Here is a 26,127-nt window from a genome sequence, read left to right on the forward strand (position 1 = left end):
GTATGCGGGGTGTTAACCATTAACCCTAACACAGGCTGGTATGTGGGGTTAACCATTAACCCTAACACAGGCTGATATGTATAGTGTTAACCATTAACCCTAACACAGGCTGGTATGTGGGGTTAACCATTAACCCTAACACAGGCTGGTATGTGGGGTTAACCATTAACCCTAACACAGGCTGGTATGTGGGGTTAACCATTAACCCTAACACAGGCTGGTATGTGGGGTTAACCATTAACCCTAACACAGGCTGGTATGTGGGGTTAACCATTAACCCTAACACAGGCTGGTATGTGGGGTTAACCATTAACCCTAACACAGGCTGGTATGTGGTGTTTTCTGATGCTTCTTCTAATGCCCTATGTTGTGTGTTGCATTACAAAGTACATGTTTGAGAGATTTTAACTCTCGAAACCATATGGCAAGCTCATACAATACTACATCATTATTGCAAATTCAGCGGTTCTTAACTTTATGACGGAAAACAACCTCACAGAGCGGTTTCCCACACATAGGTATAGCCGTTTGTAAGCAAATATAAATTCAATTTACCTATATACTATGCTGCCTACTGCTGGGGATTTTCAAGAGGCAAGGCGGTAAGAGGCCATGAAATTGAATCTGTATTCAGAATTGAGACCATTTGTAGGTTGTACCTTGGACTTAAAGAGACCAAACTAAACCAGCATGGGTAAAAAAAAAACAGGCTGGTATGTAGTGTTAACCATTAACCCTAACACAGGCTGGTATGTGGGGTTAACCATTAACCCTAACACAGGCTGGTATGTGAGGTCTACGCTGGGTAGCTATCAGGCAGATTGCACTTAGCATTGACCTTCTCAAATTTATTTGAAGGGTCAAATGTTGTTCTTCTCCATATGTTGTTCTTCATTCTCTCCCCCCAAAGGTCCAGTTCATTGGATTGGCTCGGCATTTTTCATTCTTCTCCGAGATCGTTTTCATTCTTCTTTAGGCATGACTGGCCAACTTTCATTCTTCTCTCTGGCTGAGCATTTTTTCTTTTGTCTTGTTGTTGTAGCAATCTCTCCATCTTCCAACATTTTCATCTGTTTCAGGGGGGCTCATGGAGTTTTTTCTTTCTTTTCTCTGCTTTTCTCAACAGCTTTCATTCTTCTTTCCAATTGGCTGAGAATTTTTCTTTCTTCTCTTCCATTGGCTCTGATAGTTCTTCTCTCTGATTGGTTGAGGCGACTGTTCACTGGTTGTTATCATCGGCCGATATGACCATGTCTTTGGCATCGGGTAGAGGGAGTCCCACTGAAATATTGTAGTGAAGACTCTTGTTCCTCAGTATACTGTAGGTATTGTCGAATGTGACGGTGTCTGAAATGAGAGAGCAAAAAGGTGAAGTTGAAGTAGGTTTTCGTAGATTCGTATAACCCATCTTTTGGGCCTGTTTGCCCCTACACGTTAGCCTCAGAGTGGGCTGTATGGAGTTTAGCTGATGGTATAGAATAGACTAGCGTCTGGCTGTGAGGAGAACAGCTAACCCTAACCAGTCTAACTAGCTGGCAGTTCTTCAAAGGGTTCTCCCTGCTTTTAAAGACCAAGCACAAGTCCTCACGATGGTTGACTGCGGTTCAGGACGAGCCAATTAAACATGGCTAGAGACCATCACCCCGGTGTATGGCTCATACAAACAGATATATTTTCTTTATTCTGCCATCACCATTCGGTAAAGTCGCTACAACAACAACTCCCGCTAACAAGGCAGGCGTGCTACCCCCCAAAGCTAAGTTTTTTAAACTTGCTTGGTTCGTTGGAATCTAAGCGCACGGCAGTGCGCCAGGCTAAGTTCCAGTAAGCGCGCCTGTGTATCTTTACACGAACCGATTCGGCAGGTTTTTCTCATAAAACTTACAGGTAGCAGGTGCGGGACATTCGAGGACCCCAACCTCTTCGTTCAAATGAGATGACACGCGGTGTATGGGGATGATTTGGTGACACTTGCCGTCCATGTCTTTACATGAGATACCGAACTTGATGTCGTGACCTACCGACTGGAAACACCATCTGAAACGGAGAGAAATGAAATGAAAATAAGAATGAATTGTATAAATAAATGAAAATAAGAATGAATTGTATAAATAAATGAAAATTATTGTTATAAAAAAAGTGGCCTCGGGAGTTCCCCATGGTGTAGTGGTCACTGCGTTAACCTTGCACGCGGGAGACCCGGGTTCGATTCCCGGCGGGGCAAAAAAATTGTATCATACAAACGAAAACCTTTTTAGGAAAAGCAGCAAAAATGAATAGCAAACGTATCTACCCCGTGCCCTGTGTGACCCGTGTCTAATGTGAAATATTAGTCTGCGACTCTGGTCTACTCTCTGAAGACAAAATAAAGCAGAAACCTTTGAAGATTGTGAAATCAGCATAATGTAAAAACAACCTCACAGAGCGGTTTCCCACACATAGGTATAGCCGTTTGTAAGCAAATATAAATTCAATTTACCTATATACTATGCTGCCGTGAAATATTAGTCTGCGACTCTGGTCTACTCTCTGAAGACAAAATAAAGCAGAAACCTTTGAAGATTGTGAAATCAGCATAATGTCCATTGTTCAAGCTGGTCACGAAAACAAAGCTCAATAGGAAAAGGGTCTCCCGATATCAGGTTTTGCCGTTCCAAACAAACTTTGCGAAAGGAAAGTTCTCCCAATAAGTAGTTTCGTTTCAAAAGATGTTCCAAGAACTATCAGGGGAAATCTGGAGCTTTGCGGTAAGAGGCCATGAAATTGAATCTGTATTCAGAATTGAGACCATTTGTAGGTTGTACCTTGGACTTAAAGAGACCAAACTAAACCAGCATGGGTAAAAAAAAATAGAAACCTAAACTGTTCCTAGCAGATCAGCACATTTGAAGATAATTTCTCGGCGCGAACGTCCGTAGTTTTAAACAACCTAAAGGAGAAAAAAAAAATATGAAAAGAAGGAGATAACTTGCCTGCGGGAGTAAAGGCACTTTTCAGTCTCATTCTGGCAGGATAAACAAGGTATATTAAATAGAAACCTAAACTGTTCCTAGCAGATCAACACATTTGAAGATAATTTCTCGGCGCGAACGTCCGTAGTTTTAAACAACCTAAAGGAGAAAGAAAAAAAATATGAAAAGAAGGAGATAACTTGCCTGCGGGAGTAAAGGCACTTTTCAGTCTCATTCTGGCAGGATAAACAAGGTATATTCTTATTCTATTCTATCCTGTTCTATTCCATAATTTGCCTGAAACGTCCCCTAGTATAATTTGAAAACGGCTGCCGGCGGATAATTAATATTTATGATCGTTCCACAGTGTGAACTGAACAAGAGAACGTCGTGATACATAAATGTCACTTCACCACACGAAGATCTGGGGGTTCTTTTGTCGAGAGACATTCTGTGAGAGAATATGAAAACAATGAGCATGAACACAGAACACAGAATGAAAAGGAAACACATTTCAAAAGTTTCTGGCGGAATTAATTACATGGGTTCCCAGTGACAGAGTCTTCGAGGCATTTGTGAATGTTAATTAACGATTTGGAGAATTTCGATGTAAGGGGGTATTAATTATTTGAATTAGGTAAGTAGCTACGTATATTTAAGTATCTTACAAAGCAAACAAAGCATCCTAGGTACCTATCTATAAGTTAAACGTGCAAGAGGTAGACAGGAATAAGTGTAATGTAATGTAAATGCAGATTGTGTTATTATGTCACAACTTTGGTGCTCACTGCAGCATTGTAGGATTTTCCCAATATCTCAATAATCCTAAAATCCAATGTTTATACTTCGAGGCATTTGTGGATGTTAATTAACGATTTGGATAATTTCGATGTAAGGGAGTATTAATTATTTGAATTAGGTAAGTACCTACGTAAAATGAAGTATCTTACAAATTTGAATTAGGTAAGTACCTACGTAAAATGAAGTATCTATAAGTTAAACGTGCAAGAGGTAGACATGAATAAGTGTAATGTAATGTAAATTCAGTTTCTTTGTGTTATTATGTCACAACTTTGGTGCTCACTGCAGCATTGTAGGATTTTTCACAATAAGTATCTCAATAATCCTAACAACCAATGTTTACCTACCATGCTGGCACCGGTCGCTATGCGCATTTATGAGTCATAGCTACTCATTTTCCTCACGAGGCTGAGTGGGCCCCGCAACAGCCAGTCACGGAATCAATCATGTGCATGATACAAATTTCTTGACCCCGCCGGGAACTGAACCCGGGTCTCCCGCGTGAGGACAGGAATAAGTGCTTCTTACTTCACAGGTCTAAAGTAAATAGAATGAAAGTGCACCTACACGATTCTTCAAATTGATAGAATAAAAATGTACCTACCTACATATAGGTATAACTCTAGTATGTACATACCTATAGCTCAATGACGCCAAGTCTTATCAGTAAATGACTAAATTGGTGGGACATACCTACATATAGGTATAACTCTAGTATGTACATACCTATAGCTCAATGACGCCAAGTCTTATCAGTAAATGACTAAATTGGTGGGACTGACAGTGTCTAATCTCAGTAATTACCTAATGCTTAAGGTGTACCTCCCCAAGTCTAAAATGTAGATAGGTAAATACTTTGAGTTATTTTAGAATTTCTGTAATAATAATAATAAAAAAAAATAGTACTAAAAGCCTCACTAAAACCTTAGCACTTTAGGTAGTGACGTTAAAGCCTAAAGTACGAGAATTAAGGAGCGCGGTAGCGCTCCGCCCCGCCAAGTCAAAAAAGTTTGACCGCGCTACTAGAGATATTATACGTGATTAAACTATAGGTAGGTACCTACTCACTTTATCAGTTGGTACCAAGGAAATAGCGTAATGTAGGTAGGTTCCTACATTTAATCTACCTAATAACTGGGATAATTTGCAAGAACAGGTTCCTCCCTCATTAGCCTAAAGTACGAGAATTAAACTATAGGTACCTACTCACTTTATCAGTTGGTAGGTAATGTAGGTAAGTTCCTACATTTAATCTACATAATAACTGGGATAATTTGCAAGAACAGGTTCCTCCCTCATTAGAATTAGTGCTCCAAATGATAGGTATGTACCTTATAATAACTACCTATTTATCTTTTTATTATTATTGCTTTTACTTTTATTGTTGTTCAGGTTGAAAACGAGTTGTTTTTAATGAGCCCAAGTGTTTTTAATAAATCTAAAGTGCCATTTTACCTACATTATCCCTATGTTATATGGTTGTACAAGGTATTGAAGTAATAGGTACCTACCAGTTCGAGTTTAGGGGACCTACCTAGAGCACTGTAATGACTAGGTAATTCGGTACATATTTGGTTTTGGTACCTACCTAGAGAACTCTAATGGCTAGGTAAGTCGGTATTTGGTTTTGGCAATATCGGTGTACCTGCCTAAACTACCTATGTGTATTGTGCAAGGTCATAGTCATTGTGTGCCAGACCGTAACATAGCTCTCACTAACCGCGGGTTACTGATATCCTGTTACAAGTATATGTCACAAGTGTTCTTGCTGATATACCTGGGATGTAATGTCCTCAGTTCAACACAGAATAGTTGAATATTAACTCTCAAAATGGAGGTGCTGGGTTCGGATCCCGGCCTAGACGGAGATTCTCTGACTGAATTTTTCTGCTCCCGGAAAAATACGAGTAGGTACGAACCAATAAATCGTATATATTATTATTTTTATGTTAAAGTCTGTACTTTGATATGTACCTAATACGAATTGCCGAAGAAAATCTGAGGTGCTATGAAAAGTCGAGGACTGAAAAACATCGGTCATGCTGTCTTGTCTTTCAAAATTGACCGTGAATTGCTGGACATTTTGTGAAGCTCCCACTCACAAGGCAATCCCAACACCCGACGTCTATTTAGGTATTAATTTACCCAAGTTATGTACAAAACTATGTACACCTACATATATGTAGGTAGATACGTTACATAATTATGTAGTAGATACGTTCATTTTATACACAACAGGAATATCTCCTGTGATTACTACGTATGACAAATTATACGTAGATACTTGGGATACCTATTATTTATTTATTTTTTCGTTAATTATTTTTGATACATGGTGCATAGCGTGAAGCAGCATTATTCACGGATTGAAAAATTGAAAAGACGGTTCTTATACGGCGTAGTGAAAAGATTTGTACGAAATTCCGGACAAGATACATTCTTTATTTAAATCTGTAAATCCCATGGTACAAGAAGAGCTTTTATTAGACCGTCCGTTAGCTTAAAAACAAGATGCCTCATTATCCTAACAGTTAATAGAGTTTGCTTTCGATGGTAGGCATGTTTTACGTAAAAGCAGAAGTGTTTTGACAAAATATTCAAATATGATTCCATCATTCCATCGAATGGTGGGGAATCCGAATTTGAAACATTTTTGATGCACATATTGCAGGAGTTTTGGCGTCTCCACTATTCAGTTTAGTGAAATTAGTGGATGTGACTCTTTTCCCAATCATAATTTATTCTAATATGAACTAAGAATAATAATTAGGCAATATTGTGTTTTGCTTTATTTGGGGTTGTATGGTTTACATACATATTTGTGTAGTTAAACTACTGTGTATGTCCAATTATCTCAATACATTCGGAGTCCAAGTCGTACCGCACCGTTGGTCGTACTCCACTGACATTTTTATCAAATGACACTTTAATGTCAGGCCTGTGGTTAGTTTACCAACTAACACTGGCTGGTATGTAGGGTTAACCGTTAACACTAACACAGGCTGGTATGTGGGGTTAACCGTTAACACTAACACGATTTGAAAGTACACACTACACAGATAAGGTCATGTCAGGCTTCACTTTAAATTGTCTTTTTACTGGGGTTTCATCCAGCTCTACGATAACTGGGCTTACCAGGACAATAAAATTGTCCTGAGTGCACCCTGAAATAAGTAGGAGGCCGTCTGTCTTAATTTCGTTACAAATTGATGATCACTAACTTGCCTTACCATAACTCCTTCAAAACCTACTGAAATTTCTGAACACCAATTTCTTCAAGGATTTCAGAAACGTTCCTCTGCTTCAAGAACACCCTATCTAAATTACACAGTGTAACGTTCTATCCATGTCATATTCCATTCTAGTCTGCCTTTCTTGACAAATTATTCTGGAACGTTCAACTGCATAATTTATTTGAACACCCTGTGTTAGTACAAAACAAATTTCGAGCTCAAATACTCCTGACGTTCTAAATGGATATGTTTTGGTGCTGATTGCACCCACCTGACACCTAATTATGGGAACTGACGCTCACTGTTTTCGATGTTCCGATATTGCGTTCATTCCCAACTTAGATAAAATAATATGTATTATGATTGTGTTGGATAGTTATGATAAGGGAATGGTTCAAAAATTCAAAATACAAGGAAGTTTGCCTATTTTTGATGTCCTGTTTTTAGGTATTTGGATAAGGAATACCTGAAACCTTATAACATGAATTCATCAAACATTTTGTATGTAAATAATGATGTAGATTGTAGGTCCACTTAAAAAACCATGATGTTCAGAAAGTGATTCCAACAAAATCAGACGGTCAAGTTCACTGTGCAACACTGGAAATTTGAATCCAAAGGGAAGGGAACTCTTGATGTGTTTGCAAAATCAGTGTCTTTCTACAGGGTATTCGAGCTTTTCAAGTTGAATGTCCTTCACGATGTTCCCAGGACCCTGTATACCATATGAAACCCAATACCAAGCGATACTCACATGGCATGATAAATATGTATGCTTGAAATCATAAATAACAAATATGAAACGAACGCAGTTTCAATAAGAGACTTGAATTGAGAATTTATGAATAGGAAACTCGAAATTATTCAAAGACGTCTTGTTGTCGAGTTGAATTTGAAATTGTATGCAAAGCAGAGAGCATGATGTTAAAATGTGAAACAGGATAACGTACTTTGTACGAGAGCAGGGCGGGTATCACGTTTCCATAGAATGGCTATTCAGAGCAGGTCTAAGTGACGTCTGTTTGAAGCATATGACGTGAGGGATAGATAACACCGCTATGAAGTGCCCTGTGATATCCTGTGATTCTGCTTGTTAACGGAAAGCGGGGGTATCAAACACTTGGGGAAATGATAATGTTATTTGCCTACCAGTTTACATGTTACATAGAAGATAACCATACGAGTCAAGTCCGTGATGGCTGAGCTTACAAATAAAATGAAAAAATAAATAACAACATGTTATCTGCTTTTTATTTGTAGGCCTCGGCGTCACACTTGTAGGTAATTTGTGTAAATCAGGAACAAATTTGATATCAGGAAAAACCCCAGGAACAACAGCAGGCAGTGAACATCGAAAAATACAAAATAATCGCACCGGAACGGAGGTGCTAGAAATCAAGAAGAAAATAATGGGAGAGAGTAGAAAACTTTTAATAAAACACAATAAGTCAAAAGTATTTTGCAAGATCTTTAGAGAAAATAAAAACTAAAGAAGACTCGAAGAAATAAAGTTTCCTCGGGTATAATTTTCCTCTTGGAAACCAAACTGCAAATAATTAAAACTTTGTGAACAAAAAAAGTTGAAAAGTTATTTGTGATATTTTTTTTTTCTTTTCTGAAAAAAGTTTCATTTATTTTTCATTTGGAGTTATTTGAACTCAAGGGGAGCAATATCTAATGATATTATATCACGCGCAACTACTTTATAGGTAGGTACTTCCATACAGGGTATACGTACACCTACTACCTACTTGAAACCTAAAATGGTAGTTCATAGGTAGTTATGTAAGGTAAGGTAACCTCTGGCAAATGATTTCCAGGAAATCTGAAGGAATTTTCCTTGTGCTAAGTCATGTTGAATGGAATGTCCCAAATGTCGTTCCCCCGATCAATACACCTCATCAAATTTTACAACTTGCAACTCAAACCACCAACCTGAAGATCCGAAGTCCACAGTGCTAACCACTACGCCATTGGTCAATAATTCAAATTCAATTTCCAGGAAAGGAAATAAATTTCACGTAGATTTCGGTCTTATGGACTAAATAAGGTGGAAGGGATAGGAAAAGAGGGAGAGAAAGAGAGAGAGAGAGAGGCAGGGAGAGATAGATAAAGAGGGAGGGGAAAGTAAAGCGTAGAAAAATAAAAGCCAGAAAACTTCATGTTTGAAATGTCAATGATAAAAAGAACGTTTCCTACCATTTATTTTGATGACAATACTCATATTTTTGTAGGTATGAACTATGAAGGTATACCTACCTACCCGTACTGCTTTTATTTTTAGACGTTTAATAAAAATGATATGAAAATGTAATCCATAACAGAGGCGTTCTCGACATTGATAAAGTTGTGATATATTATATAACACAAAGAAACGGCATTTATTTATTTTCATCTAAAATCTAAATCTAAATCATGATTTATTTGTGGTGAAGCTGAGAGCTTCTTCACAATTTTTGTGGATATCACAGCATTACTAAGATTGTCAAAGGAGAACGAATGTGCCATCAAATTCAAGGAGCTTTTTGCCCGATTATTGTTCCATACTTTCATTATCGCTCGTCTCTTCGACTTGTAATGCCGCCACTGGTCGCTACTCGATTAAAGTAGCTACTCAATTGTCCTCACGAGTCTGAGTGCACCCCGAACTCCAAGCACAGAGCCGAAAAAAACCTCGACCCCGCCGGGAATCGAACCCGGACCTCCTGCGTGCAAGCCTAGTGTGATACCCACTCGGAGGTTTATTTATTATAATTAGGCCGCTTTCCCCCAACCGACTTCCTTAAAGAACTAGAATAGTATTCAAATCACTGTGCCTTTATGATACACGCATATGGAGTCACTCATGCAATCTTACTTGAGAAAGTATCCTTCCTGAGGGGCAATAAAGTCCAGACTCAGCTTCTCCCCCTTCTTAACACACGCCTGGGTGTAGTTCTCCTCTAGAGATTTGTCGATGGGCTTCTTCATGTACATGGATTTGGGCACCTTGCCGATTTGTGGAATCTAGAAGGGGTTGAGAGAGGGAATGTTAAATAAGAGAATAGAATAGAGAAGTTAATAATAATAATAGTGCTTATTTATACTGCTCGAATAGGACTGAAAAGCGAATAGGCAGTGGGCTACTACTATTATTGTGGTCAAATTCTCAAATTATATTGAGGATAAAATTCGATACCTCGGCTGGGATTGAACCCACGCCCTCCTGTTTACCAGGCGAGCGCCTTGACCACTACACCACCGAGGCAGGTTAAAAAAGGAGCAATGAGGCTTGAAGACTCATAAGAATGCACCTATTCCCAATGGATCACTAAAGTTAAGCAACATTTCATGGTAGCTTGAAGGGTGAGGGTAAAACCACCGTCACTGAAGACTATAGTATTTAGTGGCCATTAATACATGTAATAAAAAAACCTATTGTTCTACTGGTTGAGATAAACTTGGACGTCTAACAAACAAATACGAGTAGGTAACAATTAAATCTCATAGTCTTATAAGTTGAGTGGTCACCAAAGCCCCAGTCACTACGGACCATAGCAATTATACAGAAAGAAAAAATTACAACAAAATCAATTGTCTACTAGAGGCCCGTTCCCATTTGTCGTGAGTTTCATCCGATTTTTTTCAGAATATCATACATAATCCCAGACGTGCCCAACCACAAGCCGTAGCCAGCAATCAATCTCACCTTGGTCAGACAGCGCGGATTACCATCCGGATCTCGTCAGCCGCTTTCCCCCAACCGACTTCCTTAAAGAACTAGAATAGTATTCAAATCACTGTGCCTTTATGATACACGCAAATGGAGTCACTCATGCAATACTTACTTGAGAAAGTATCCTTCCTGAGGGGCAATAAAGTCCAGACTCAGCTTCTCCCCCTTCTTAACACACGCCTGTGTGTAATTCTCCTCTAGAGATTTGTCAATGGGCTTCTTCATGTACATGGATTTGGGCACCTTGCCGATTTGTGGAATCTAGAAGGGGTTGAGAGAGGGAATGTTAAGTAAGAGAATAGAATAGAGAAGTTAAAAAGGAGCGATGAGGCTTGAAGACTCATAAGAATGCACCTATTCCCAATGGATCACTAAAACTAAAGTTAAGCAACATTTACAAAGGTTTCAGTCCATGGGGAATAAAGCAAGTGATGTGGGCCTTGATCTATTTGTCTGTAAACATCAAAGTGTGATAGTCAAACCTAATCTAGTCTCTTTTTATTTTTTATATATTTTTATTTTTTCACTTTCTTGTTGGTAGGTAATTTAATGTTAGATTTGTACTCCCTCAATTCTCTGTATTTATCTAGTCAGTTTTTTTTATGTTTAATGTAGGTAGTCACTTTTTATGTGTTAATATTCTAGTGTAGGTAATACTAATATTGTAAAATGGGATCTATATCCCGTAAGCTTTAAATAAAAAAATAATAATAAAAACCTATTGTTCTACTGGTTGAGATAAACTTGGACGTCTAACAAACAAATACGAGTAGGTAACAATTAAATCTCACAGTATTAAAAGTTAAGTGGTCACCAAAGCCCCAGTCACTACAGACCATAGCAATTATACAGAAAGAAAAAATACAACAAAATCAACTGTCCACTAAAGGCCCGTTCCCATCTGTCGTGAGTTTCATCCGATTTTTTTCAGAATATCATAAATAATCCCAGACGTGCCCAACCACAAGCCGTAGCCAGCAATCAATCTCACCTTGGTCAGACAGCGCGGATTACCATCCGGATCTCGTCCGGCCCCTCCCATGCTCGCCGGCCACATATCCTCCTCCATCTGCTCCAATAGGATCGGCCTCCATTTAGCCGGCTCAGCCCGATAGAGGTGAATCTTGGAGATGGTGTATTCATGTAGGAATTTCTTCACGACGCGCCACGCTAGGGTGAATACTTTGGGCGCTGGAATAGAATAGAATATACCTTGTTTATCCTGCCAGAATGAGACTGAACAATCCCTTTACTCTTGCAGTCTAAACACTTTTTTAGGGGGAAAATGTAACAACGAATAGGTCTTATAGTTCCAAAATTGAAGAGAGAAGGAGGACAGGATAGGAGAAAGCCAGCCGTTCCGAGAACTTATCAACCGAAATCACTGAAAAAACGGCTCTGTCTTTTGAATGACTCTTTGCAAAGGCCTAGTGGTCTAATCTCACCTTTCATCTGACAATTGCAGACAGGTGAATCATTACATAATTCTAATGTCATTAAGACACATTATTATTATTTATTTACATTTAATATTTAATTAATTTTAGATGTAGCTGACAGTTTCAGTTTGAAAAAAATTGCCTGCAATTTCATCAGACTTGAACAGAATTTTCCCGCCTTTGGATTCTCCAAATTTTCGGAGTCTGGCGCACTGTACAAGAGAAAAATGAAGCTTGATCGCAAATTTTCGGATGCTCAAGATGAAGATGTAATATTTCAACATGGTTTTATTTGAGTCCTCCCCTCGACCCCAAATTTTCGGAGTCTGAGAGTCCCTCCCTAATGTTCGGAGTTTGACGTACAGTTAAGAAGAAAAATGAAGCTCGAGGGGGGGGGCCTCTCGTCCCCCCATAAATATGGCCCTGACAAGATCGATATATCGGCCTATAGCCCATACTGACCTGATAGGTTATTTGAGTCCTCCCCTCGACCCCAAATTGTCGGAGTCTGAGAGTCCCTCCCAAATGTTCGGAGTTTGACGTACAGTTAAGAAGAAAAATGAAGCTCGAGGGGGGGGCCTCTCGTCCCCCCATAAATATGGCCCTGACAAGATCGATATATCGGGCTATAGCCCATACTGACCTGATAGCCACCGCAGTAGAAAATGATCATTCTGATGAGGTTGGGTGCACACATCTGCCACATTTCGGCGTAACTGAAACAGACAGAACAGTCGAAATATTAGGAACTATCGTCTTCGTCGAAATTTGATTGCTTTTTAGTCCGTCCTTCCTTTATTATTACTAATAATAAAAGGTATAGTGGACGGACTATTGTATTCGCTTCGGTGTCTGTCTGCTTTTCTGTAGAGGTTTCATAGAGGGAGCAATTACGGTTGATATAATTACATTAATTTATTATTATTTAGGCAACTCTGCGAAAAAAAAACTCTCAATAAAAATTCAGTTTTCCAATGAAAATTACGAAATGCCTTTTCCTAATCTTACACCAATCACTAGAAGTTAGTGTTTGTGTGTTTGATGGCCATTAAATTTAACATGGATCATGGATAGCCTTTTTATTACTGTTTGTACATTGTCTTGTACTTACTAATTACCTACCAGTATTGTGAAGGTTTTTATGTGGGTAGGTACTTCGTCAGTCTATTCTTAGAATAAAATTCTATAGGATCCGTGTAGAATTGTAGAGACATTAGTTTGAAGTAAATCGGCCGAGTAAAGGCGGCTTAAAAGTTGGTTGCAAAATTTTACCCATAAAGAGATCTCAAATTAAATTAAATAAAAAAATATTTCAGCCAGCCTTGTTAGCTTGGAGGCTAGAGCTTCCGCCTTATAAGCGCTAGGTCGCGGGTTCGATTCTCGTCCGGGGCGAATATTATCCTGGACGGATAAGGTTCGTTCTCGGAATGGCTGGCTTTCTCCTATCGTGTCTTCTTTCTCTCTTCGTTTTCGGGACGATAAGAACTTAGCGGTTACAGATCCCTCTATCAAACCTCTAAAAAAAAATCGACTTTGCCGTGGATCGAACTCAGGCCTCCCACGTGGCAGACACCTTCGGGCTGCTAATTGGTACATATTGTTTGTTGCAATACATATTTTGTTACTGATTAGCTATGGCTACCGTTCCAGTTGCTTAAGTTACGGTCGAGTTAAGTACCTCTACAATGGTCCAGCGTACTTAATTCTATTAACAATGTAGATGTAGAATGTACCAATGTACTTACTTTGTGTCAGTAACTATGTACTTATAATCCCATACCAGTGCATTGAACGTTGTTAGCCGACGGGCCCAGCATAAGTGTATCGTTTACTAGCAATCAGCTATAATCACCTCGGTGTGTTAAGACACGGATTCAAGTGAATGCCTACATATTATGAACCATCGGCAATAAATAAGGCTTAAGTGAAATAGTTGAGAAATCATAGATCAATATTATGTAGAACATCTGTAGGCTGTAGAGAGTACGACTTGCAGAGGTACAGGCGAACGTGGATACAGTTCGTTGTTTCATTACAAATTTTCATCAGTAAATGGTTTCTTCAAATTAAATTGGTCCTAAGGGCAAGGAAAACCTAGACCCTTGACAAATGGAGTTTGCCTGAAGGCAGGTGATGTGTTCCAATCCACTCGACCTAGTTCTTGTCCAGAAAAGTTAGCTTGGACGTTGGACGCAATCCTAGACAGCTATCTCTCGTACGGCTGTTATACTGTCCTCCTATCTTTGACGCCTAAGCCTTTTTTCAAAAACCTCTACTTTATACGTGAAATATTCACCTTTATGATACTTGAGGAAATAATCTCTACAGACTCTACTCCTATAAATCTCCAAAATGAAACCTCTAATATACTTTTTACGTGAAATATTCACCTTTATGATACTTGAGGAAATAATCTCTACAGACTCTACTCCTATAAATCTCCAAAATGAAACCTCTAATATCTTGAGAAACTCTTTGGTTAAGAAAAAGACATAAACCTCCATCGGTAAAAAGTTCCGAATAATCCAAGTTTGACTTTATCAATTCCCTTTGACTGAAGTGAATGTCTATATCGATTTCGCATCACGTCTCAGTTGTAAAAAAACTCATTTGATGCATTGCTAATATTTATTATAGCAACTTATTTACTCGCATGATGAATTACCCATGTACTTATGTTATGCGAGCCTAAGGGGGTGAGGTCTAGAGTCTAGACCAGGGTTGTCCAACCTTAGGGCACCCGAGGGCCGCAAGAGACCAAGGTAGAGAGTTGGCGGGCCGCAAAAGTTGTAAAAAACTCATTTGATGCATTGCTAATATTTATTATAGCAACTTATTTACTCGCATGATGAATTACCCATGTACTTATGTTATGCGAGCCTAAGGGGGTGAGGTCTAAAGTCTAGACCAATTTGTCTCCTATTAAGACACTCTTTACAGAAGAATCGCTTATTAAATGTCTTAAGTGCCAGCCTAGTTATGTTGGAAGCGCGCCTGCCTAGCTGCCTCGTAAGCGCTAGGTCGCAGCTTCGATTCCTGCTCGGAGCGTACTTAAACTAAGGTAAGTTCTCGGAACGGCTGACTTTCTCTAATCCTGTCCTCCTACTCTTCATTTTCTGGATAAGACCTCAGTAATCTCATTCAAGACAGACACACAGCTATTAGCTCACGTGACGTGACGTAACGTGATAGTAGTGTAGCTGTCCTGGACGAAATCACCTACAATATTATGGGAAAACTTTGAGCTACATCTTTCTGACTCCCCATGACTTCACGTGACGTGATCGTAGTGTTTCTACCTTTAGACGTATGCTTGTTCGTTTTACCTTCGACCGTTTTCGCCACCAGTCGGATAATGTCGTTTTTGGTGACGGCATGCAGCATCCCAGCAATGTCCAGTTGAGAGAATGGTACACATAGGACGGGCGATCCCTCCTTGTCATATCCAGTGATACCAACGGGTAACCGATCTACCAGGGCTTCGGGAGGTGTCCAAGACTGGATATCGTCTATACCCCAGTCCTGACGCCATTTGAGCGACTGGAAGAAAAGAAAAACTGGTCTTATATACCTAACGTAAATAAGTTTCCATTCGATAGAAAAAGGGATCAGGATAAAGGGTTTAAAGGTTTGTTCACACATAGTCGAGCGGCCGTCGATCGATGTCGACTGAACCGTCCACACTGCCTCGATAACATAGTTTCTCCTCGTCGATCGACTATGTTTGGACACATCTTTACATCTAAGGTATTTGGTGACGCAGTTTTTACCCTCCATTAGGCGACAAGCTATCAGTCTCCTCACATTAACCTCATCCAGCCTGAGTAGGGCCGGGAAAAGCCAGCAGTACGCGGTTGCCCAGAGGGTCACCCATCCAAAAACCAACAACGCGCAACGTTGCTTTACTTCAGAAATCTATCGGGAAATGGTGCATTTGAACGTGCTTTCGCCCCTGACTAACCTAGTATGATCTACTATGGGTGCCGATGCTGGTTAACATGGGTACCGCGGCCTAGCGCTTACAAGGCAGACGCGCTAGCAACCATGCTAACCAGGCTGGCTAAAGATACCCTTACTTTCATCACAAAGAATTATAAAAAATAGTTTTGGCCACTCACTTCTCTCAGCATTTTTTCCGCCGCAATGGGGTCGAATTTTCTGGCTGAAACATTCGAATCAGAGCATGATCCCTCCTTGTCATATCCAGTGATACCAACGGGTAACCGATCTACCAGGGCTTCGGGAGGTGTCCAAGACTGGAGATCGTCTATACCCCAGTCCTGACGCCATTTGAGTGACTAGAACAAAGAAGATAAACAATGGTCTTTAATAAACAAGGTAAATAAATGGTAATTATTCAGACGTCACGACAATGAAGAAGAAAGCTCTTTTTTGTGTTTAACCTAACCCTATAATAACACTGGTCACTGCTCAAATTGTGAAAGCTCCTTTTTGCTCGCTTTTGGGGGGTTTAACGTCACTACACAGTATTACTGCCTTGGTAGAGTTTTTATTCTCCATTCGGCGACAAGCTATCAGCCTCCTCCTCCTCACATTAACATCATCCAGCCTGAGTAGGGCCGGGAAAAGCCAGCAGTACGCGGTTGCCCAGAGGGTCACCCATCCAAAAACCAACAACGCGCAACGTTGCTTTACTTCAGAAATCTATCGGGAAATGGTGCATTTGAACGTGCTTTCGCCCCTGACTAACCTAGTATGATCTACTATGGGTGCCGATGCTGGTTAACATGGGTACCGCGGCCTAGCGCTTACAAGGCAGACGCGCTAGCAACCATGCTAACCAGGCTGGCTAAAGATACCCTTACTTTCATCACAAAGAATTATAAAAAATAGTTTTGGCCACTCACTTCTCTCAGCATTTTTTCCGCCGCAATGGGGTCGAATTTTCTGGCTGAAACATTCGAATCAGAGCACATGAGATGATTTTGATAGGTTTGAACAATGATAAAACGAATGGTAAAGTTGTGATGAATGGGATCGACCAAAAAATCAGCACACTAATAAAATTCCAAATAGTAAAAGAGTAAAATCGGTCTAAATGAAAACCTCTTGAAAAACTATTTGTTTAAAAGCTGATTCAAATTAAGAACTGTCTTATTTTTATGAATTTGTACATTTATTTATATGTCTTAATAATGTACTTTGAACCGATCTAGAACCACTTTTGTATTATTTCAGGGATCGCCCAACGCCGATAAACACTTTATCAACCGAAATCACTGAAAAAACGGCTCTGTCTTTTGAATGACTCTTTGCAAAGGCCTAGTGGTCTAATCTCACCTTTCATCTGACAATTGCAGACAGGTGAATCATTACATAATTCTAATGTCATTAAGACACATTATTATTTTTTATTTACATTTAATATTTAATTAATTTTAGATGTAGCTGACAGTTTCAGTTTGAAAAAAATTGCCTGCAATTTCATCAGACTTGAACAGAATTTTCCCGCCTTTGGATTCTCCAAATTTTCGGAGTCTGGCGCACTGTACAAGAGAAAAATGAAGCTTGATCGCAAATTTTCGGATACCTTCCAAGGTAACTTGGGCTGGCTTACCTTGGTTCGTCCGTTGATAACAAAGTCTCCCATTCGACCATTATTGACCATCCTGTTGGCTCGCATGATAATCGCGTCCACTTCGGATATAAGTCTCCCGATATTTGAACAATACGTTTCCCGTCCATCTATCCAAGTGATTTGATCGCCGCGAATTGTCTTCAGGTCTTGCTTGTTGGTAGATTTGTTGCTGACTAGTTGTCCGTCCTTGAACACGCCGCTATGGTACATGCCCAGCACTTCGTGTAACACAGCCATACCTGAGGAGAGATGGTGAGGAAGAAACATTTCAGAGCCATTGCGGTTGCATTGGAAGTGTAGTCGTGCAACTTTTATCCATTTTTTTTGTTTTTTTTTTTTTTTTTTTTTTTTTTTTTTTTTTTTTTTTTTTTTAAGAGGTTTGACAGAGGGAACTTTAACTGCTATGGTCTTATCGTCCCGAAATCGAGGAGAGAAGGAAGACAGGATAGGAGAAAGCCAGCCGTTCCGAGAACGAACATTATCCCATCAGGATAAAATCCGCCCCGGGCGGGAATCGAACCCGCGGCCTAGCGCTTACAAGGCAGACGCACTACCAACTAAGCTAAGTAGGCTGGCGAAGTTAGTGTTTGTGTGTGTTGATGGCCATTAAATTTGACATGGATCATGGATAGCCTTTTCTTATTACTGTTTGTACATTGTCTTGTACTTACTAATTACCTATCAGTATTGTGAAGGTTTTTATGTGGGTAGGTACTTCGTCAGTCTATTCTTAGAATAAAATTCTATAGGATCCGTGTAGAATTGTAGAGGACTTGGAACAACGGACGTCTTATCGTTACAGACATGAGGTGCAATAGTCCTACATACTGGACTCCGCACACAGGAATTTCGTCAGAAGAGGAAGACAGGATAGGAGAAAGTCAGCCGATCCTAAGTGCGCCCCGGGCGGGAATCGAACCCGCGCTTAAAAGGCAGCCGCGCTACCCTCCAAGCTACTATGATCAATTTTGTTTGTTTCGCTTTCTCCATTGTTTATCATGTTCAGAATGTTCACTTGTTGAATAAAAGTAATCTTATTACATATTATCATTACCATAAAACCATAATATATGCATATATTGCATATGCATTTAGATTATATAGAATATGCATAGGATCTGTAGTAAACCTTTCGAGAGAACGTGGAATAAATTATTTCACATTTATTTGAATTCACGATGAATAAGTAATCAGACAGATGCAAAATTGCATCAAGTTAAGAATCGTAAAAAATTGTGGTTTCAGGAGGGAAAAAGCAGATTTTTCAAAAAAAAGTTCCTCATAGTAACTGCCTCGATGGTGTAGTGGTCAAGATGCTCGCCCGGTGTTCCAAAAGGACGTGGTTACAATTCCAGCCGAAGTATGAAATATTTTTTTGACAATTTGGCCAAAATATTACTTATTATTATTATTTTGTTTTGTGGAATATTGTGTGTCTTTTCTTGCCCATCGGAGGAATAACTTACCGTTGATAACGTAGCAATTCTTGAGTATCTCGGGATAGTTGGCCTCGTACATTTGCAGCATACACAGCACTAGTTCGGCCGCTGGTCGCCAGGCGTACTGTTTCATTGAGAAGTCACTCATGTCAAATATGGCCACTAGTTTGGTAGCGCCCGGGCCGTGTTTCTCTCCCTGACGTCGCGCCTCCTCGATGAAACCTGAGAAAGAAACAGAAGGATTTTTCCTTTTTTAAAAAGGATTACAGCACTTGGAACAACGGAGGTCTTATCGTTACAGAAATGAGGTGCAATAGTCCTACATACTGGACTCCGCACACAGGAATTTCGTCAGAAGAGGAAGACAGGATAGGAGAAAGTCAGCCGATCCCTCTATCAGCTAGACCTGAGACCTGATGATCAGGTCTACCTGATAGTGAGTGGCTGGCCTTACTGTGCTCACTAAGCAGGGCCTCGAATAAATACCTTGGGTGTACCAAAGCGAGAAAAATGGGCCTTATAATTATTTGTGGGAATTTCCATCACTCAGAGAATTGACTTGATAATTTTCTCTGGTTCAGTCTGGATTACTTGCACGAGGGTATAGGAAATTAGGAACAGCCACCAAAACACAAGGCCAAAAAAATCTAATCATATACGTATAAAATTAAAATCTGAAAGAAAAAAAAATCAAACAAACCTAAGCATACCAGCCTAAAAAAAAGAAAAAAAAAATCTTATTCCTTACACCATGCAGTGTGTTTATAGTAATGTGTATGTATTTAATAGTAAAAGATTCAGAAATTAGATGCTATCCCTTTTTTCCCCGAATCTATCCCTATTTTTTCTCAAATCTATCCCTATTTTAAAATTTGAATTGGAGACCCTGCTTTAAAGTAGCTTCTGTCTTCACGAGGCTGAGCGGATGGGTGCACTCCGAACCACACTTTGTTCAAGACAAACAAGAACAAGAACAGGGAGATGAACCTGCCTAACTGCCTTGATAGCACGTGGAAACAATTTGACCTTGGAAACTAAAGTAGAGGTAGGTATCAAATAATTGGTACATATTGTTTGTTGCAACATTTTGTTACTGATTAGCTATGGCTACCGTTCCAGTTGCTTAAGTTACGGTCGAGTTAAGTACCTCTACTTACAATGGTCCAGCGTACTTAATTCTATTAACAATGTAGATGTAGAATGTACCAATGTACTTACTTTGTGTCAGTAACTATGTACTTAGGCCAGCCACTCACTATGATACCTAATGAGCACACACCATCAGTGCCCTATATCACCAAAGTATGGAGAAGTATTTACAATCCCATATTTCGATCTAATTCGTCCAGATTCAAAATTCTGCTTTTCCATTGGCTATTACACTTGTAAGATACTTTTCCATACTTTGGTGATATGAGGCACAGGTAGAACTGACTCTATCAGCCGTAAGCGCTAGGTCGCAGCTTCGATTCCTGCTCGGAGCGTACTTAAACTAAGGTAAGTTCTCGGAACGGCTGACTTTCTCTAATCCTGTCCTCCTACTCTTCATTTTCTGGATAAGACCTCAGTAATCTCATTCAAGACAGACACACAGCTATTAGCTCACGTGACGTGACGTAACGTGATAGTAGTGTAGCTGTCCTGGACGAAATCACCTACAATATTATGGGAAAACTTTGAGCTACATCTTTCTGACTCCCCATGACTTCACGTGACGTGATCGTAGTGTTTCTACCTTTAGACGTATGCTTGTTCGTTTTACCTTCGACCGTTTTCGCCACCAGTCGGATAATGTCGTTTTTGGTGACGGCATGCAGCATCCCAGCAATGTCCAGTTGAGAGAATGGTACACATAGGACGGCTCATTTGATGCATTGCTAATATTTATTATAGCAACTTATTTACTCGCATGATGAATTACCCATGTACTTATGTTATGCGAGCCTAAGGGGGTGAGGTCTAAAGTCTAGACCAGACGTTAAACAGGGAGCATACCAGTCTAAATTTCCCTTGCTAAAGAAATAGCACAGGTTGAGTGCACTGCAAAGTATCCACTAGTAAAATTTGTAGCCAAAACCAAATGTCAGCCCAAAGAAATCACCGTAGATAGGGCTGATTGAGAGACTGACGAAAAACGAACGTTAAACAGGGAGCATACCAGTCTAAATTTCCCTTGCTAAAGAAATAGCACAGGTTGAGTGCACTGCAAAGGGCATCCACTAGTAAAATTTGTAGCCAAAACCAAATGTCAGCCCAAAGAAATCACCGTAGATAGGGCTGATTGAGAGACTGACGAAAAACGCCGACCCCGTCTGTGCACGGGAAAATGCGAAGAAAAAGAATAATCCCATACCAGTGCATTGAACGTTGTTAGCCGACGGGCCCAGCATAAGTGTATCGTTTACTAGCAATCAGCTATAATCACCTCGGTGTGTTAAGACACGGATTCAAGTGAATGCCTACATATTATGAACCATCGGCAATAAATAAGGCTTAAGTGAAATAGTTGAGAAATCATAGATCAATATTATGTAGAACATCTGTAGGCTGTAGAGAGTACGACTTGCAGAGGTACAGGCGAACGTGGATACAGTTCGTTGTTTCATTACAAATTTTCATCAGTAAATGGTTTCTTCAAATTAAATTGGTCCTAAGGGCAAGGAAAACCTAGACCCTTGACAAATGGAGTTTGCCTGAAGGCAGGTGATGTGTTCCAATCCACTCGACCTAGTTCTTGTCCAGAAAAGTTAGCTTGGACGTTGGACGCAATCCTAGACAGCTATCTCTCGTACGGCTGTTATACTGTCCTCCTATCTTTGACGCCTAAGCCTTTTTTCAAAAACCTCTACTTACTTTTTACGTGAAATATTCACCTTTATGATACTTGAGGAAATAATCTCTACAGACTCTACTCCTATAAATCTCCAAAATGAAACCTCTAATATCTTGAGAAACTCTTTGGTTGAGAAAAAGACATAAACCTCCATCGGTAAAAAGTTCCGAATAATCCAAGTTTGACTTTATCAATTCCCTTTGACTGAAGTGAATGTCTATATCGATTTCGCATCACGTCTCAGTTGTAAAAAACTCATTTGATGCATTGCTAATATTTATTATAGCAACTTATTTACTCGCATGATGAATTACCCATGTACTTATGTTATGCGAGCCTAAGGGGGTGAGGTCTAAAGTCTAGACCAATTTGTCTCCTATTAAGACACTCTTTACAGAAGAATCGCTTATTAAATGTCTTAAGTGCCAGCCTAGTTATGTTGGAAAATACAAACCAAAATAATGGATGACCAAAATTATAGATCTGATCCAAGAGGAAGAGGATCGTCAAGCATAATAAATAGGAGACTGGTATTTAAATTTAAGTCCATCTATGACATTGATTAGATACTTAAGATATAATCAAAAAAAATCAAATCAAATCAAATCATAATATCTTTGTGTTAAAGCAGAGAGCTTTCTCACAACTTTGTGGGCATCACAGTATTACAAGTCTTCCATTTACTCAATCATCTAATTTATTATCGCTCGTCTCTTCGACTTGTAATGCCGCCACTGGTCGCTAATCGATCAAAGTTGTCCTCACGAGGCTGAGTGCACCCTGAACCCAAGCACAGAGCCGAAAAAAACCTCGGCCCCGCCGGGAATCGAACCCGGACCTCCTGCGTGCAAGCCTAGTGTGATACCCACTCGGGATACGGAATTTCGATTATATCAACTTTTATAGAGAACCTCAATTTTATCAACTACCCTCGGTCCCAATTTGTTGATATAATCAAGGTTCTACTGTAATAATAATCTTGATGGACCACTCAGAAACTTTGTAAAGTTCCATATGAATTGAGATGAAATAATCATAATAATGATGATAATTTACTATCTTTTAATAGTAATATTGATCATAATAATGATAATCTACTCATTCTCTACATCTAGGTCACGCAAATAATTGCCTACTTTAATTAGTACACTTGGTACGCGTCGGTACGCAAACACATCAGGTATTGCGACAGTGGCCATCTCTGTTTGTACAGCATCCTGCATCCGTAGTAGAGATGAGTGAGTTGTGAAAAAGAAGTACTCTTTTAAATGGACTACTCAGTAATGAATCAGATTCTAACTCCCTATACCTACAGTCAATTCTCTGAGTGATGGAAATTCCCACAAATAATTATAAGGCCCATTTTTCTCGCTTTGGTACACCCAAGGTATTTATTCGAGGCCCTGCTTAGTGAGCACAGTAAGGCCAGCCACTCACTATCAGGTAGACCTGATCATCAGGTCTCAGGTCTAGCTGATAGAGTCAGTTCTACCTGTGCCTCATATCACCAAAGTATGGAAAAGTATCTTACAAGTGTAATAGCCAATGGAAAAGCAGAATTTTGAATCTGGACGAATTAGATCGAAATATGGGATTGTAAATACTTCTCCATACTTTGGTGATATAGGGCACTGATAGTGTGTGCTCATTAGGTATCATAGTGAGTGGCTGGCCTAAGTACATAGTTACTGACACAAAGTAAGTACATTGGTACATTCTACATCTTGAACCCGGACCTCCTGCGTGCAAGCCTAGTGTGATACCCACTCGGCCACGGAGGTTGCTTAGATATTAAGATACATAATTATGTAAGAGTGGAGGACCACAACCAATACTACGAGTAGGTATAATGTGACGTCATGGATTCCATTTCCATATCATAGAAGATATACTGGTAGGTACTTTTTCCAAGAGATTTGATAGAGGGAACTGTAACTGCTAGGGTCTTATCGTCCCGAAATCGAAGAGAAGGGAGACAGGATAGGAGAAAGCCAGCCGTTCCATTTCCTTGAAAGATAGGGAAAAACCCCGATTTTTAGAGTTGATATAATAGAGAGTTGATATAATGGAGGTTGATATATACTATTAATGAGATAGTAAATTATCATTATTTCTATTACTAATATATCATTATGATAACTCTTATCGCTATTAGGTATGATGCTATGATGTTAATAATTATGAAGATCGCACAAGACACCAGACACCTGAGATGATATGATAAGGATTTCCACAGAACGCAGCTGAGATTGGTAATTCGTTGGATTACAGCAGCCAGGGCCGTTTAAAAGCTGAGGAAGTACCTACTTTGCTGAGTTTGCTGTCCCAGGGACTATTTAAGCCAGCCCCAAGCACGGATTAAGAAGGAGGGACACAAATACATTTTACTAGAAAACTAGATATACAATGGGGGGGACATTCCAATGAACTCACTTTTTTTAACTTACAATTATTCAGACCGTATGAGAGACATAGAAGTCGGAAGCTTTTTTATCATTTTATCAAATCATCATCTATTGAACGTAGTAATCATGGAACCATCTATCTTGTATTTTAATAATCCTTTAATCCATTGGAGCCTAATGATCAGGGTAATTCTCTTGTCATGAGCAATTGAGTAATCTTTATCATTTCTATCATTAGTAGATATTACTTATTATCTCCAGAATGACATCGTTTGTATTGTCAAGGTCGTTGTATATGATTTTCGGTAATGTTGTTGAGTCATCGAAGTTGTCATTCATCATAACATTCATAACTGATTTCCCTATTAGGTGAATCTTGTGTTTGAAGGATTAGGGGATTCTGTCTTCTATGGTGAGTCGTTCTTTCCTTGGGGTTGGACGTCTTAGTGATATGGTAAAGACCGAAATCCCTTCATCCTGATAATGGACTGGAGTTACCAAGCTAATATCAAGAGCATAAGGAATAGGGAAATAGAACATAGCTTGGAATGGTCCATATTCCTATCCCTCACCATTACAACCATGAAAATCGTGAAAGGAAAATACGACTTTCTTTTCTGTGTTCGTTTGATGACTGAAGAAGCCTTGACATTCTCGACTCAAATGAAATGTACCTCAGCTCTCATTGGTTTCCGTCTCTATTGTATGAGCAAAACAATCCTTCAGATCCTTTGTTCTTCCTTCATTTCGTCTTCCTTCAGGATCTTTCCTGGACGCCTAGATCAGGAATATCAGGACCTCCTCGTTGACTCCTCGGTGACTCCTTCAGTATCCCTCATATTAAGGTGACCTTGTAAATTATGCTTTAGGTTCTATCTTCATGATTCATTCACCTATGGCTATTGGCTCTTAAAGTACATAGGTATTAGGTATTTCATTTCTTCATAAGAAATTCCAAGAAGGAATTTTGGACCAGGACCAAAACAACATCGCTACAAGCTACTAAGTACTAAGTGCCTTTCTAGTCCTCCATTATTTCCAAACCTAAGGTAAACCTTAAAATATCTTTGCTGTCATTTAATATCAGGCTAAAGATCTCAAGAGGTTAGAAACTGAAACCTGATTTTTTATTGCTTAACGCATCTGAGTGATCTTGAATATTTTAGCTTAAGAAGATTGATTGTAATTTGTTTTGTTCTTCATATTCCAATGGTACATATTTTGGTAGAATACAGGATATTCCGGTTTCTGAGGTTCACTGGAAGGTCTTGGTCTGTCCTCTCCAGGCACAAAGATGATATAAACTTTATCCGTGTCCTCTGCTAAGGTTGTAAGTTCATCAAACCCAAACATGTACTACTTGAAAATGTGCCTGTGTTCCAGCTTAAAGTAAATCTTGGGGCCCAATTTCTGCTCCTGTGACGAGGGATCTTTTCCCATATTTCCTCGGAGCTCGGGATGTATAAATAACCATCATTCCAGATTGACCCATGAAAACCCTGATTACCTGATAGCACCTAATTTTATCTATACCTTTTTTTTCGTACAGGTGGAAAATCTTCCTGTTTTTTTTAAGATAACCTTGTGGTGAATAAGCTTATGTTGGTTTTGTAGCCCAACTAAAAACCACCTCACATTTGGGAATCAGCCTGGATCTTGGTGAGGTTTGTTACAGTACTGATTCCCTCTTGTCTTTTTCTCGCTCTATTGTT

General features: G+C 39.5%; 1 protein-coding gene across 1 annotated transcript; it reads right to left on the bottom strand.

Moving 5' to 3' along the window:
- Nucleotides 1–711: 711 nt before the first annotated feature.
- On the bottom strand, nucleotides 712–21,037 carry LOC103517412 (SEC14-like protein 2). Its single transcript, XM_008482444.2, has 7 exons — nucleotides 20,940–21,037; nucleotides 19,205–19,399; nucleotides 11,715–11,891; nucleotides 10,674–10,696; nucleotides 9,843–9,991; nucleotides 1,886–2,037; nucleotides 712–1,347 (listed from the first exon to the last, which is right to left on the bottom strand). Exons 1-7 carry the CDS (start codon nucleotides 20,995–20,997, stop codon nucleotides 1,220–1,222), a joined length of 882 nt encoding a protein of 293 aa, XP_008480666.1. The 5' UTR covers nucleotides 20,998–21,037; the 3' UTR covers nucleotides 712–1,219.
- Between the last annotated feature and the right edge of the window lie 5,090 nt (nucleotides 21,038–26,127).

Source organism: Diaphorina citri, unplaced genomic scaffold (genome assembly GCF_000475195.1).
Source record: "Diaphorina citri unplaced genomic scaffold, Diaci psyllid genome assembly version 1.1 scaffold1839, whole genome shotgun sequence".
Taxonomy (NCBI): Eukaryota; Metazoa; Arthropoda; class Insecta; order Hemiptera; family Psyllidae; genus Diaphorina; species Diaphorina citri.